The following is a 16,522-nucleotide window of genomic DNA, read 5'->3' as shown; positions in this document are numbered from 1 at the left end:
ATTGGATCGTAAAAGCTCCAGTAAAAAATCAAGAATAAAATTAAAAAAAGGAAAAGAACATTGCCCGGAGCAGGTTTCGAACCAGTAACCCCTGGAGTCCTGCCAGAGTCCTGAAGTAAAACGCTTTAGCCTACTGAGCTATTCCGCCGAGTATACATACGTCACGTATTTTATACCTTATATAAGCAATCTTCGTAGTTATACAAAATTTAACGACAAAAACAGAACTCTCCAAATTATTCAATCGTTTCGCGTTGCAACGCTTTATAATTTTTAGGTTTTATAATCGTCAAAAGATGCATATAATGACTATATTAGAGCATGGTTAATGTTCAGTATTACTGTTTCCTCACAAATATCATAACTAACACGAAAATTTGCGAATCTGAAACAACTTTTTTCAATTTTGTCAATTTACCAAAGCGTGAAAAGATCCCTTTAAGAACTGAACATAATATTTCATAAAGATCAGTGATACTTATTTAACACAACTGCGACAGCTTCATACCAGTCAACAGCCGTCTCCCATATAAAACCTACCAAAAGTGATGCAAATCATAATGAAAATACTTATTCTCAATTTGTAAGTAATTTTAGCAAAAAAAAATGAAATACACAATTTCCAAATCTAAGTCAAAACAACATGATTTTCCCTATCCATTCGGCCCAAGCCCCAGTCCCACTCAATGGTGTAAAAACGCTGAAAGCCTTCTCCCATATGCAATATAAAAACTACCAAAGCTGATGCAACCAGCCTGGTGGTGAATCAAACCTACCAAGCTGATTTAACCAGCCTGGTGCTCAATCAAACCTACCAAGGGTGATGCAAACAGCCTGGTGCTAAATCAAACCTACCAAGCTGATGCAACCAGCCTGGTGCTAAATCAAACCTACCCAGGCTGATGCAAACAGCCTGGTGCTAAATCAAACCTACCAAGGGTGATGCAAACAGCCTGGTGTTAAATGCCGGTCTCCCACTCCCGACTGTGTGGCCTGACCCAGCGGTGAATGTGTCACTGAGGCGCCTGGAGAATGGCTGGTGGGCACTGATGCTTACTTGCACTGAAAATGCAGGCACAATCCTGATGTTCCGGGAATACTGGGATTAATGCATGTGCGTAGCGTCTCACTACGCACAGGATAATCAGGGACAAATTTTCTGCCAAAGCTTATTTTCATTAAGGAGAGACATCCTTTAAAGTAAAGATTCCATAAAAGAAGAAAGGCCATTAAAGGCCTTGTATAAGCCTGTGCAGACTGCACAGGCTAATCTTAGACAACATTTTACACAAATGCATCAAGCCCAGTTTTCTCAGAACTAGCTTAAGTATTGATAGTTCTTAAATGGGAATTTCCTTATATAAGTTGTTTGTGTTTAAGGTTGACAAAATACAAAGTTGCTCAGGAAAAACAACATTTAAACATCACACTATCCAGGGCTCACCCTAGGGGGCGACGTGAGCGACTAAGTCGCTTTCTTATGCCAAATGTCGCCTAAATTTTATGAAATTGTAGATAAAAAGCGACTTCCAGTCTCCCTCTTAAAGGAATTTGTTTACATCCGGTTTTCTCGATGTCAAGGTCTGACTCAATTTTCCAATACACACTGTCCCAGCCCGGAGCGTGTCGCAATTGAGCGACAGGTAATTTAAGGTAAACCCCGCCCTGATTCTCCCAACCTCCAAACTTATATAATCAGAGATCGATATTGGTCAAGTCAGCATTCAAGTCACATGGTAGCTGTGCAATCAACATTGAGTTCGCTCACACATAATATTGGGTCATTCATGGAAATACACAGTTGATATTGTCGTCTGCCAACACTACATGTATAGCGGCCGATGGCAAACGTCGTACTGTAAATGTAAAGAAATTCGTCGGTATGAATATTCGTGGTTAAAAAAAAAATAAAAAAATAATTCGTTGACACGTAATTTCGTGGATTTCAAATTTTCGGGGAAGATTGACAGTCATAATTATTATACTTTTCTTAGACAACCAGAGTAATAACGAAGAATAATCTGCTAATGTGTGTTGACAGCAAGGCTTGTGATTAATGTGCACTGAAGCATGAAAGTGTTGTTGATAATTGTCGATAAGAGCGAATAAGCGGCGATCTTGTGGGTCCCCTCTCTCTAATTGCCATCAATGTTGTTTTTAAAATATTTGGAATTCTCTGCTCAATCGGTCCCCTAGTAGTAACAATTGAGTAATAAGGTCCCCAAAATACAGATGTGAAAACCGTTATGTCTCTTTTAACTTTTATTGGCACTAATTGACATATGTGATAAATCTGCAAACTGTTAATTTGACGACGTCACGTATAAGAGAACAATCGTTGATGCACAGTTTAAATTCCGTGCTTGATTTAAAAAGTATTATTACCCAAACACTTATCAAGAAAACAACATATTGTATTACCTAGCATATCTCAATCAAATAACTCAGATAACCGAAAACAATAGAGAATGTTGGCAATGACATTCGGAAAGGACCAATTTCGGATTAAAAATGTAAAAATAATCGTTGGTACTTGAGTTCGTGGTTAAGCGGAAAACGAAATCCAAGAAAATTCGTACCACACAAAATGTAATGGTTTTACAGTATTTAAAGATAAACAAATAAAAAGGAGCCTAACAATAAAAAAAATATTTCCAAGTTGATCACTTTACATTTCTACAGACTATTGATCTGAATTAACAAAAGGATGATGATTTAGTAATTAGATCTATGTCGATGATGTTACAACTTTCTGACGATTATCATTTGAAATTAAAAGGTGATAATTTAGTTATTTTTTACCCACAAACTATGCTATTGTAAAGCAATATGTCAATTAAATTGTATATTAATTACGTATTTGCTAGGTTTCCGATTTTCATTTTTTGCTGTCAAATTTGTTTTATGTGCGTCACGCGTACAATTTTTCGGACTGTCATTTTCGGATACATTATTTTTTGTTGATTATAATTTAATTTCTAAGTTCTTTAAAGAAGAAATAGAATGAAGAATACAGATGGGATGATGCGGACGGTGTGGTTTATCATATTTCGAATTGTATTCACATGAAATTGCAATGGGAAAGACATTAAAACATAACAAATAATTATTAAGAAAGCATATGCTAAATGTCATATTTCAAACATAAATATTTATCTGGTCTGACAGTTTTATTAAGCTTATGTTATCTACTGCTTCATAAACATATTATCTTTGAAATACTTTAGCCTGTATAATATGATACTTACATCAAAATGGATTGAATATAGAGCTAGAAAAATTTTAGTTATTTACAGGCTTTTTTTTCCACTTTTTGGGAAGATAGCCCATGGCTTTGGAATTGGGAATTTTATTGGCATTTTCATGAAATTGGGAAAATAAATTCATTAGCCTTTTTTTTTCACCAAAAAAGACCACTGATTAGGGAAATACTAAATTTTACATAACTCTTTATAATCATTCAAAGTAAAAGAACAAAATCATATAATACTTTGTTAGATGTAATTGAATTAAAATTGAGATAAAATACGCATTAGACACTTCTTTCTAAAAAAAAATAAAATAAAAATTATTTTTTTTTGAAATTGGTAATTTTTTGCCACATTTTGGGAAAAAAGTATACTTTTTGGGACTGGGATCATAGCCGAATTTTGGCTATAAAATCGGGATAAAAAAAAACTTATTTATCAGTCGTGTCTATTATTACTTGGTTAATTAGAACTTCTGGAAAAATTAAGATACACAAAAGAAATAAAATTATGTGTACTACAGTAGCATACTTCAATAATGTGATTTGATACACATATGTGTGATGTAACGCCCTACATGCAAACCCTTGTGTCCGAGTCTCTCCACCTCTCCTTAGAGTCTCCTCACTTCTCCCTAAATCAATATCCAGGGAGAAGTCACTTCTCCCTAAAATTTGAGCCCAGCGTGAGCCCTGCTATCACGCTTGTATTTATTTTTCAGGTTATGATTAACAAGAGCTGTCACAATAGGATGACTTATGCCCCCTATAAACACTTGATAGAAGTTATGAGCTTTTTTCGAAACCTAAACGCAGATTTTGAAACCTAAACACGGACCCTAAGTTCAAGGTCACAGGGGTCAACATTTTTGTGCGTATGGAAAGGCTTTGTCCATATACACAAGCATACCAAATAAGAAGGTTATATCTCAAGGGACATAGAAGTAATTAGCATTTTTCAAAACCAAAACGCAGATTTTGAAACCTTAACGCGGACCCTAAGTTCAACGTCAAGGTCACAGGGGTTAAAGTTTGCAAATATGAAGGTTACGTCTCTAGGAACATAGAAGTAATGAGCATTTTTCGAAACCTAAACGCAAAGTGTGACGGAAAGACGGACAGATGGATGGACAGTCCGATCACTATATGCCCTCCTACCGGGGGCATAAAAATAAATTGTAAGGTAATTGTTCCTATGCATGGAAATTCTCCTTATTGATATCCCCATGAAGTTGCATATCAAAATCTTGTAGCTTATTTAAGGATTAGCCCTGAAGTTACCTCATTCAAAAACAACAAAGGGCAATTACTCTTTTTTAAATAAGTCTAGTGTTGTGGTTCTTGTGCAAAGCAATTCTCTTTATTGATGTTTATACACCCATGAAGTTTCATGTTGAAATCATGGATGGTACCTGAGATATGGCCCTGAAAAGTTACCTCATACAAAAAACTGAGAGAAGAAATACCTCTTATTTAAGAAAGTGTAGGGTTATTGTTCTTTGTGCATGACATGTCTCCTCTTTGATATCTATACACCAATGATGTTTCATCAGGGCTTGCACAGCCATTCACCAAATTAGCTAATGGCTACAAATAAGCAAATTTGGCTGAATAAAATCCGAAATTGGGTACAGCGTTTTCTTCATAAAATCTCATAAAACCGCCAAAATGAAAATAATTACTATGTTTTAAGGTAATAAAGCAAACACTGTTTACCCAATCTCAAGTGCTTACATTTCTGTCGTTTGCTAGCTGGTTCCCCCTGCTGCAGTGGACTGGTGCCGCTGTCACTGCCATCGAGGCTGACCTTCCTCTTCTCACGCCCCGCCCCACTCTCAGTCTGGGGGGCCATGGAGGAGCAGCCACTGGTCGACCTCGAAGAGTCACTCCTCTGAGACATCGTATCTTCTGGAATTATGATATGGCATTTTTTATATATGTGGTGACAAAACCAACATCACAGAGTAGTATGATGGCAAAAGCAAGGGCACATAATTTTTTTAACTTAAAAGTTGGCAAAATCAAATGCACAGATCATCAAAAACTCTAACTAAAGGATTGAAAAGGGTTATGCTGAGGCAATGGTTTGAAAATGGCGGACACTTACAGCATTAAGTATTTATTAATATTTACACCTGATTTTACTATATAAGTTAGTATTATTTTAGTAGAATATAATTTGGGTAGAATACATACTAAGCAGGTCCATAAAAATTGTAATAATTACATTAATTGAAGCATACTTTATATCTATACTTTATTTGACCTTTGACCTTGAAGGCTGACCTTGATCTTGACTTTTCACCACTCAAAATGTGCAGCTCTGTGAGATACACATGCATGCCAAATATGAAGTTGCAGTGTTCAACACTAACAAATCTGGATAAGGAGTCCTTTGTACTCCTTACTTTTGAAATTTAGGAGTCCGAACAGATTTCAGGGAGTCCAACAATGAAAACACTTTTTAATATTGTATTTTGCGGGTCATAACACTGTTCAATCCATGAAACAGAAATGTAAAATTTTACTTTCATGTTTGTTTTCAGATCTAAGTTCTAATTGACTGATGTTCAATATTTGTTATATCACATTGCAGAAATATTTCAATAATATTTACATTTAATTAACTTAATTATTGTAAGGTTTCAACATATACTATTTTCTAGTATGCATTATGATTGCTTGCTTATCCTCCACATTAGGGTTAAAAACCATTATCAAAGCATTCTGTTGTGTTAGTGTCATAGTTCATAAATCACAGCCTTTAATTACTCATTGCTTTATATATATTCTCGATAATATTTCTCAGAAAGTGGAAATGGGGATCCGCAATATAATTCAAATTCTATTTCAATTTCATCATTGGGTTCTTAGACCATGAAAACATAACATTAATTTATTTTTAAACGATACGGCTTTGATTGATAGAAGAGCGCAACCGCACACATGGCAAGTTGCATGCTGATCATCATCAGTCATTGAGACGTTACAACACTCCACTCACAAAAGATTAAAACATACCTTACCACGTGCTAAAGTGTCCAATTGTCGCAGATTAATTATTTAGCATGAGGTTGCGCAGAAAGTAGTCAAAATCTTTAGTGTAAACTTAGATATCAAGTCTGAATTTGTTACCGTGTGTCAACATTGAAATTCAGAAGTGTGAATCGGATTATAAATTTAATTATGCTCATTAGAGAATACAATAAAACATTAATAGCTGTGCGTTATGATTTCAATGATAATTTGATAAAACGTTTTACGTGTCGAATTTTTTTTAGAAAATAGTATGCATACAAAAACAAAATTTCCACGAAGATTACACCCGGTTTCCATATCAGTCTCTTGGGTAACTTGCCTCGATTTTATCGTAGGGGAGTACACCATAGGAACCGATTAGTGTGGTTGGTATGACAAAGCCTAAAACTGCAACGAACCACTGAAATCATTGACTGATAGTGACACGGGTTATTCACGCTCAACTGATTCACATTCCGTCCCATCTTCAGTACCTTGGGGCCAAAAATGAACATTGTGTAAACAATTTTGGGGATTGCGATTTTTTAAATATTATTTCAGGGAATAATCTAGAATTTACTATCTATGGGTCCCTGAACTCGCAGATTTAAGACCAATGAGTCCCAGGCAAAAATTAATGAGTCCACCTTGAAAAAGAATGGGTCCCAAATTTTGAAAGATACCAAGTAGTGAAGAAAATATGTCTAAATCACACTAGCTCAATAACTATACTTGCATTAATCATTTAATAATCTCAAAAACTTGTTGAAACCAAAAAAAATAAAAAATTCAGAGTTATCACTATCTTGTTTGCCTTTACATAGGCTATAACATTATCTGTTACATGAATGTAACCTGTTATAACATTTCAACTTGATTCAAATCGATGATAATATTATTGTTAACATCGGAATTGCGAGCTTGATAATATTATTGTTTACGTCCGAATTGAGAGCCGTTTACCTACCATTATTAAAGTTTATATTTGTTTGTTTTGGATTATTAAGCTTCAACACCTTATTTCGGAGGCATTTTTTCTGCATTATTTATGACTAAGTTACACAAAGTTAAAGCAGGTTTTCACCCGGGGACTCGAGAAAATATCATAACACATTCTATTTTAAAGGTCGATTCTAATTGGTTCATATTATACATCAGCGGCTCGACTAGAGCCAATCAAAAGACTTGCTGGAGTCTTCAAGCCTCATTCGGTTAAACTTAGCGTTCATTGCTACACTTTTGACTCGTACACAAGATTGTTCGTACCTATCGTGATTCGCGTATGCGTTAACGGATACAGTTCAGCAATGCGTCCGAGTGGACGTACATATTTCAAAACGATGCGTCTATTTCGATATTTGTTCGTCATAGACGCGGGACACACACGTAGATTATTTCATACAGTATTCAGAGACTGCTTGGCGAAAAAAAATTAAGCTAGCGAAAATATCAAAGAACAAAACGGCTACAATTGGGTTGATTCGGAATTTCATAGTTTGCATGATCCCCTATTACTACAAGGACTGACAGCGACTGGGAACCAAAATATATTTATGATTGTTTTGTTTTTGTTAATGTGTTTCAGCAGAATGTTAAGCAACATATTTTTCGGATGCGCAAGAGTTCGGACGTTCTGATCTTGCAAAACGAATAAGGAGATCAAATGATTTTTTGTAATTCAAAGATGATTTCAAAGGAGTCTGACGGACTCCCCTGACACAAAAACAAGGAGTCCGAGGCTCATTTTAAGGAGTCTCGGACTCCCATTAGTGTTGAACGCTGAGTTGCTATCAGGTTAAAGTTTTGGGACACACACAATTAAAGAATAACAGACAAACAGGCCAAAAACAATATACTCCCGATCTTTCGATCCGGGGGCATAAAAACACAAAACAATTTATTTAAAATAAATACTAAATTATAAAATAGTCAATGTAATCCACTTTATATCTAACTTGACTGTTAACAGTGCAAAGTTATAAGAGAATGCTAAAAATCTAAACTGTTTTAAAACAGGAAATATAGATACACTGTAACTCCAATAAAGTGCGGTCTGTTATAACGCTGTGTCCAACCTTCCATTTCTGATTCAAATCCATGATATGCAACTTCATATATTTTCTAGAAAATTCAAAGAAGGCGGCGATCACAGCTTGATTGCTTTAACCATTCCTTTTACTGATTTTAATCAATTAGAGGTTAAATGCCACCCAACAGCTAATTGGTGTTAATCTGTTGTGTACTATCAATAAAGGTGTAAAAACTCGCGAGTCAGTGTTTATTACATGTATTCCCTATCAGAGCGGTTCGGTGCGCTAATTTCAATAAGGTAAGTGCAAGCGGGATAATTATAAAATTAAAGTTATTCAAAACGATAAAAACCTTATAACTTTTATTTGATTGCAGTTTGACTCTATATTAAAGGAGCGGCTTTGAAATATACTGCGCACAGTATAAAACAAGTTTTTCTGTCATTTCATTATCATTCTAGTATTTAGTCATTTAATTCAACCTCTGCTAAAAATCAACTACCCTCTATGGCTTCCAAACCCTTCAAAGTTCCAAGTCTTTCTAGAACTTGTGGACATGAAGATGATGATAATATGGGTTCTGCTGTGATGGGAAAAAATATGCGAACCTTCCCGCCGCAGCTGCAAAATCAGCTAGAGATAACAGGTAATTATTTTATGATATTAAAACAAATTTTTAAAGTAAAATTCATTTAAATTATTAAATACTTACAAGTTACCTGTTATCGGTAAGTCCCACCTCCCACCCCGCTCATCGACATTTTATGTTTTTGTAAAGGAAAGATGAGTTGTTGTTCTTGTTTTCCGGTTAGGTTACATTGTACTTAGTTTAACCTGACTTGGTTTTCTTTATTAGAGGTGGATGATTTCCAGCGCTTAAAGTTTTCCAGATAATTAACTCCCTGGAAAGGGATTAGATAGATATCAGGTAATTATTTATGATATTAAAACAAGGGGGCCATGATGGTTCTGAATCGCTCACCTGACTTACCAAATACAATCCCAACCCAGATTTCATCAAGATAAACATTCTGACCAAATTTCATAAAGATTGGATGAAAACTGTGACCTCTATTGTCTACACATGGTTTTTCTATTATTTGGCCTAGTGACCTTGTTTTTGACCCCAAGTGACCCAAATACAACCCCAACCCAGATTTCATCAAGATAAACATTCTGATCAAATTTTATAAAGATTGGATGAAAACTGTGACCTCTATTGTCTACACAAGGTTTTTCTATTATTTGACAGTTTTTGACCTAGTGACCTAGTTTTTGACCCCAGATGACCCAAATACAATCCCAACCCAGATTTCATCAATATAAACATTCTGACCAAATTTCTTAAAGATTGGATGAAAACTGTGACCTCTACTGTCTACACAAACAAATTGTTGACGGACACACGCACACACGGACGCCGGACATCACACGGTCAAATAAGCTCATCAAGTCAATTCGTGACAGGTGAGCTAAAAAGCTTATTAATCATAATTAAGAGGTCATTTAAATACTTACCTTGTGCCATAATACTGTCCGTTTTCTCAGTAAATCGATTAAGTGGCAACTGTGCAGATGTAAACTCAGACATAGGCGGAGGTAGATTGGATTGAGAGAAGGGGGAGTGGCTTCCTCTTTGATTATTAAAATCAAGTGTTCTTGGTTGACCATTAAGCATTGTTTGTCCTTGAAATACAGCCGGCATAGATGGGGTGTTCTGTTGGACTGACATGGAACTAGCATCACTAGTGGTGAACTGAAAATTGTTCAAAATACCTAAGTACAGCAACTGTTGCAATGTTAGTACAGAAGATATGAAAATAAATAATAAAAACAAAATACATCCCATCACTTATGACAAATGGTTGAATATCAGTGTTGTTGTTTTTCTAATTTGTATAAGAAATTTAGCCCTATTCAAAATACCAACAAGTTCTTTTTCCCAAATAAGAATCTCAAATTTCCAATTGAAGGTTTCAAACAAACAAAAACAAAAAAGGCAACATTTAGTTAATCCCCTTATCCAGCTCTATATATTGAACCTTAGTATAATTAAAAAAAATGATTCTCAATATTTAAGTACTTGTTAAAACTAACAACAAAAATATCACATTTTTTTGTCAATTTCAATGTGCTCCAGCTCCATTCCCATAATGGTGAAAAAACTACTGCATATAATCAATGAAACAACAACCCCAACACAGGGCTCAACATTAACGGTTGTCCTATTGCCCCTGGCAAGTAAAAGTTTGGTCCGGGCAAGTTATTTTCTAATCTAGTTGTCCGCCAGGGCAAGTGCAAAAAAGAACAAAGAGCATTTAATTTAGACTTCAATTGCTGTAATCATTTTGTTATATGTTCAAAAATAAAAAAGGTTTTGTGGTGTATCATTTTGATCTATATTCAAAAACGTGAGGTTTTACAGTTAATGTGATATTTCATTTTTGGGCAAGTGACTTTACGTTCAGGGCAAGTAGATATTCTATGTACTTGCCCGGCAGGGCAAGTTGGTTTTTAGGTTAATGTTGAGCGCTGCAACTTTTAAAGAGACATAATTACCACCTGTGAATAATTCCCGCAAGGAGAGTTAGACAGTATAGATAGATAAATGTGATTCCTACATTTTGAATTGACAAACAATATTTGACGTATTACTGAAAACAACAAGAATTGTTTTCTTTTTAGTTTTAAAATTGCTACCTGCTGACTTGTTTCTACAGCTGTTGTATTAGGTGGTGATTCTTTTTTAACAGTTGTAACCAGACCGGACAACCAAGATGGTGACAGCACATCTCGCACAGAATCTTTCATCTTAGAAAAGAGTGACTGTAATAACAAGAAAAAGCATCACAAAATTGATAACAATATATTTGTCTGGATAATATATTTATTCACATCCTGTATTACATGGTTAAAAAGGCAACTTTACTACTAAAGCAAGATGAATTTAAATGAAATGTTTTTTCCTAGACATGGTGGTAATCATGCTGAGGTTGCAGTGTATCATTTCACATTTATTTATATGTCTATTACACAAATCGTGATAATAAACAAAAACAAGAATGTGGCAAAGTCATATGTTCGCTGTTATCTAACAGGTCAATCGTACATGGTATGGTCTGGTCATTTAAAATTAAACTTGAAAGTGTTGAATTCTCTCATGGCTAACCTTCCGGCCTTCTTTGCGTGCGTAAGGAACCTTTTGAGAGTGGGAACTTGGTCTATCCATTTTCCCACTTCTCTACAGATGAAAAATGCGCAATGTCGATTACTGACTTATACAAGTAATAATTTATTTCGTAAAAATGTTAAAATCTTTCCCACATGCAGTTTCGACAACTAAGATGGCGGCAATTGTAAATAATTTTGATTGGTCATAAAGTATCACGTGACGTTTTGTCTGGAGATGTAAAAGTTTACGTGCACCAGGGGAGACAATTGCATGTACAAGGCTCCCAATAACTTACATACCTTATTGCGAATTGCGAAATGTTATTCTTTCTTCTTAACATGTTGATAATTGTTAAATCTTTTTTTTCTTTAAGTTAGTTTTTGCACCTTTCACTGACCTGTCAGATATATAATTGCTGCGTGAACAGACAGAATAACAAACTTTTATAATTCGTAGAGATAACAGGGATCAACAATTTATACTGTAATTACTTAAATATTTGCTGAAAATTGTATGAATTCATGGTCTACTTCTATGTTCTTAAATATTCAATTCCAAGCACAAAAGCAGGAAGATATAAAATAGGTATAAAACATATAGCAAAATGTGAGAAATAAGCAGAACTTTATTTCTTGTAAATTTCCATAAAGCTTACACACAATAATAAACACAAAATAAAATAAAATCTTCTAACATAAAAAGGGATATGCCGTTATTGATGTTATGTAGACATATGTTTCAAACATGCATAAAGAAGAACACACCTCGCATATGAACGACCAAATCATGTATTTTTGTTGAAAAAGTAAAATTGTTGCCGAGGATGACTTTATGTTGATGTCTAGGGTGACTAGAATCGGCTTGAAGTCACCCCCGGGTGACAATAATCGGCTTCATGTCACACCCGGATGACTAGTGGGCCAATTTACGTCGACAATGACCCAATGATCGAAAATATGTGGCGTGTTTTTCGACTCAAATTAGTCACTGCTCCATGTCACTCCCGGGTGACTACAATCGGCTTCATGTCACCCGGGGAATGACTAGCGTCGGCTTGAAGTCATCACACGGTGACAAAAATCGGCTTCTAGTCACTCCCGGGTGATTTGGGGACCATTTCAGATCGACAATTACCCATTGAGCCTTAGTTAGTATCAAAAAAATCTTTCGTCACGGTTTCATGGGACCTCTACAAGTCGCGGGGCCCATAGGACTGCTCAAAAAGCTGTCAGAGACATAGCCTCTCTTGCCACGGTTGAGTGATTGTCGAAATGAAGCTGTAAGAATGTTTAGTTGAATTTTAAAGAAAAAATAATAATACAACAACAAAAAGACATGACTGTGTCCATAGGATGTCCCCTCGTTCCACATTTGTCTCAAAATGCCGCTTATGTAACACACAATCTGTATATGGCCAAATTTAACTCTGACCTCTAATCGTGACTGTGACCATTAAGATTCTGGTTTGTAAAATTCACGAGACAATCAGTCTCCTCATGGTAGTCATTGGGGGTAAGTTATCTTGAAATGTGTGACAAAGTTACAGCCCGAACAACCTATGGCTGAATTTGATCTTTGACCTCTAAGTGTGGCTCGATTGGCCATTGTCGGCTCGGGTACTTCTAAAATGTACCCCGTGTACTCATAAGTATACTTAAATGTACCCCGGGTACGGAAAATATACTAACACGTATCCGATCAATTTATACCGTACCCGAGTTTTATTCCCGCCCAAAATACGATGTCAAAAAAACGCGCTATCGAATACGAAACACATTTATCTTCGGAAAAAAAACACTTCCTCAACATGCGTTTTTGAGTAGCAGTTTCAATAAAATAGACAGACTTTTTGACAGAATATTGACATAAATATGAGAATAATTAATTTGAAAAAATTGCCGAAAACACCAATTTAGCGTTTGAATTCCCGGATACGGAAAATATACTGAAACGTTCACGGTACATTTAATTATGCTTAAGAGAACCCGGGGTACATTTAAGTAGTACCCGAGCCGACAATGACCAATCGAGCCTAAGTGTGACGGTCGACAGACATGTTTTACACACGAACTTTTGTCTCTTCATGTTGTTTATTAAAGGTCAATTATTTTAAAATATCACGATGAATGATAATGTTACAAAGAAGGCAAGCAGTTTTATGACAAAGTTTGACTTTTGAACCCTAATTATGACCTTGACCTTTAAGGTAGGGAGATTGTTGTTTCACAAGAGACATGGTCTTTTCGTGGTGGTCATAAGTGGGACATTGTTTTAAAATAGCACGATGGATGACTACATTTCAGTCCAGACAAACAGTTGAATGGTCAAATATGAACTCTCCATGTTACATTGACCTTTGATTAAGGGTGACAGTGGTTTCACGCGACACGTCGTCTACTTATGCATTACATTTGCTATTGCAAACATCAGTAATTTTGACAACGTTATTGTCCATACATAGATTTTGAAGCTGTTTTATGGCGAAATTAATCATTTGACCTCTTAGTGAGATCTTGGCCTTTTTGGTAGAGAGATGGTTGTTACACGTGACACTAAGTCTTATGATGGTCGAAAATTGTGCGACGTTATTTCAAGTTCTATCAATATGTTAAAACTTCTTGAGTGAGACAGGAAATTTGGCAGTTTTCCTTATGAGCACATTAACCTTTGAGCTAGAGAGACGCGTTTACTCGCGACTTGTTCTCTGGTGAATGTGGACATTTGTGAGAAGTTATCTTAAAATCCATCAATGTATGGCAAATATATGGCTGAGAAAGAAAATTTCGCAGAGACGTACATCCGGAGAGTGCAAATGCTATATGCCACCTTCTTCAAATGAAAGGGTGTGTGGCATATACATGTAAAAACGAAGACCTGACATCGTGTTGTTTTAAACGAAAAAACAAAAACCCTTAACAATAACTAAACACGAAACTTTGAAATTATGCGCAGTCTCACTTAAAGATATTTTTTGTGTACATGTATGAATAACACTTCATACAAATGTTGAAGTTGACAATAGAAGATTTGTGTATAGATCTATATAATTTTACAACAACGGCAAAACTTGACAATTACCGCTCTATAAAATGTGCAGATAATTATTCTGTAAAAATCTGACACAAATTTCAAGCAAAATGTCGGAGAAAATTGGAAAGCCTTAAATAAAATAATAATAATATCTTTAAACATAAAATGGGATATACCGTTATTGATGTTATGTAGACATATGTTTCAAACATGCATGACGAAGAATACACATCGCATATGAACGACCAAATCATGTATTTTTTGTTGAAAAGGTAAGATTGTTGCCGAGGGTGACTTTATGCTGATTTCGGGAGTTTCACTTCAATATATTTAGACTATGCGCTTTAGCACTTAGATAAAAATCATTACGTTAAAGAATGTCAAAAAACACATGCAAATTGTTTGATTAATGGAAGCACGCACATCCAGACACCTACCATTTCTATATAGTGGTAGAAGGTAAATTATTCACATAATTTTTCATTTGTTACGTATTCCAATGTTATGTTATAATGACATTCAATAGATTTAAAAATTGACAAATACAATTAATTAAATTTCAATTTGTTTAAAACATAATAATGGCACATTCAAATAAAATAGAAACATAATTATTGCAGATGTATGACTTCAGTTGGGCTTATTTTCAAATAATCATTAAACGATTATATGAAAAATGATATTGTATCCATAATTCCGTTAGTATGCATAATGAATATAGTAATTAATGCTATAATGGCCTGTCCAATAGAAAGTTTCAGATCCTGATGCATCTTAAGATGGCTGATAATGCCGGCGACATAGGCGTTCACAGGGTAAAGCTGATAATGATACTGAACCAAAGAAAATCCTTTAAGCAGGCAACGTATCTGATGAGCTTTCCACAGACAACTTCTTGTTGCATCTTTCTCTAGTCTTCGTGTATCTTGTCTTTAAGTATACGCTGTATGTATGTACCTGTAAATGCAGTGCGTAATGATATGTCTTCTTTATATTGCACCGTAGCCGCCCGAGCAACATCAGCATTTAAATTCGTATAATATTTAAATGTCTAATGTTTAAACATTCGACAAACATAAAACAATCGGATATTTATTTATAAACATGAACTAAATCCTGAAATTGAAAGAATGATTTTCAAACTGAAAGGTTAGCTTTTATTGCATCCCTGCCCATCATGGTTACCCCCATGCTGTACTAATAGTAGAAGTTGACTGCCTTTGCAAGTTGTCATGAGGAATATCATGCATGTTTAAGCAATGTCTTAACACAGAATGCCATCCTACAACCCTGAGTAGAACACGTGAAAAACAATAACAATATATAATCTACTTTTAAATGTGCACCGGGAACATGCTTAACAATACATTACATCGTGATGAAAAGGCTATTGATTAATACTAGAATATGCAATAACCATTATGTTGAGCCTCAAACTATTAACCCGTAAGCAATATTGCACACTAAAATATCGATGTCCGAAAAACGTTGACATCATGGGCGCTACAAGGCCATGTGGCGCTTTAAGTTGACACACTGCTCCACGTGTCCATTAGAAGCGATGATGCGAACATGAATCCCGTCGATACCCATAAGTACTGATGGAAACACAAAAGGAATGCATTTTAACTATTGTTTTATTTTGGTCTTACAGGTCACACAGTTTGTCAGACACTCTGGTCACGATGTATCCCTGGTACGGGGGCAATATCACTGGTTGATCCCGTTTTTCTCTAAAGTCTTTGTCACACTTTCTGTGCGGTCAATGTTGTCAGGAGTTAATCTACACGTCGGCTTATTTCTTCAGATTCTTCTAATCGTAAATCCGTCTATTCGTTGAAATTGTTCGTCAAGCGTTCGGTTTGACAGCCATTTTGTCGGTTAATTCTTTTTCCTGACAAGATAACAGAGTTAAATACCTTGGCTAAAAGTCTTACTCAAAACTTTCCCAAAACGTTCACCTGTTCGGATATATTTTTGTACAAAAATGATGTAAAATCTTGAAGATAAATAAAAGTTATCGGA

The 16,522-nt window shown here is 35.3% G+C and overlaps 1 protein-coding gene across 4 annotated transcripts in view; it reads right to left on the bottom strand.

Moving 5' to 3' along the window:
- Window positions 1–11,653, bottom strand: part of LOC127853725 (nuclear pore complex protein Nup153-like) — a 63,267-nt gene extending 51,614 nt beyond the window's left edge. For all 4 annotated transcript variants that reach the window (XR_008036726.1, XM_052388465.1, XM_052388468.1 and 1 more), the window contains exons 1-5: window positions 11,465–11,653; window positions 10,996–11,121; window positions 9,814–10,051; window positions 4,982–5,155; window positions 935–1,062 (exon numbers count right to left, since the gene is read on the bottom strand). Coding sequence is in view for 3 of the 4 variants with exons in the window: in XM_052388465.1 (XP_052244425.1) it covers window positions 935–1,062; window positions 4,982–5,155; window positions 9,814–10,051; window positions 10,996–11,121; window positions 11,465–11,524 (726 nt within the window). In the remaining variant the exon portion in view is untranslated. The remainder of the gene's footprint in view (window positions 1–934; window positions 1,063–4,981; window positions 5,156–9,813; window positions 10,052–10,995; window positions 11,122–11,464) is intronic.
- Window positions 11,654–16,522: the final 4,869 nt, after the last annotated feature.

Source organism: Dreissena polymorpha, chromosome 12, assembly GCF_020536995.1.
Source record: "Dreissena polymorpha isolate Duluth1 chromosome 12, UMN_Dpol_1.0, whole genome shotgun sequence".
Taxonomy (NCBI): Eukaryota; Metazoa; Mollusca; class Bivalvia; order Myida; family Dreissenidae; genus Dreissena; species Dreissena polymorpha.
This window is presented reverse-complemented; position numbering and strand designations above follow the sequence as displayed.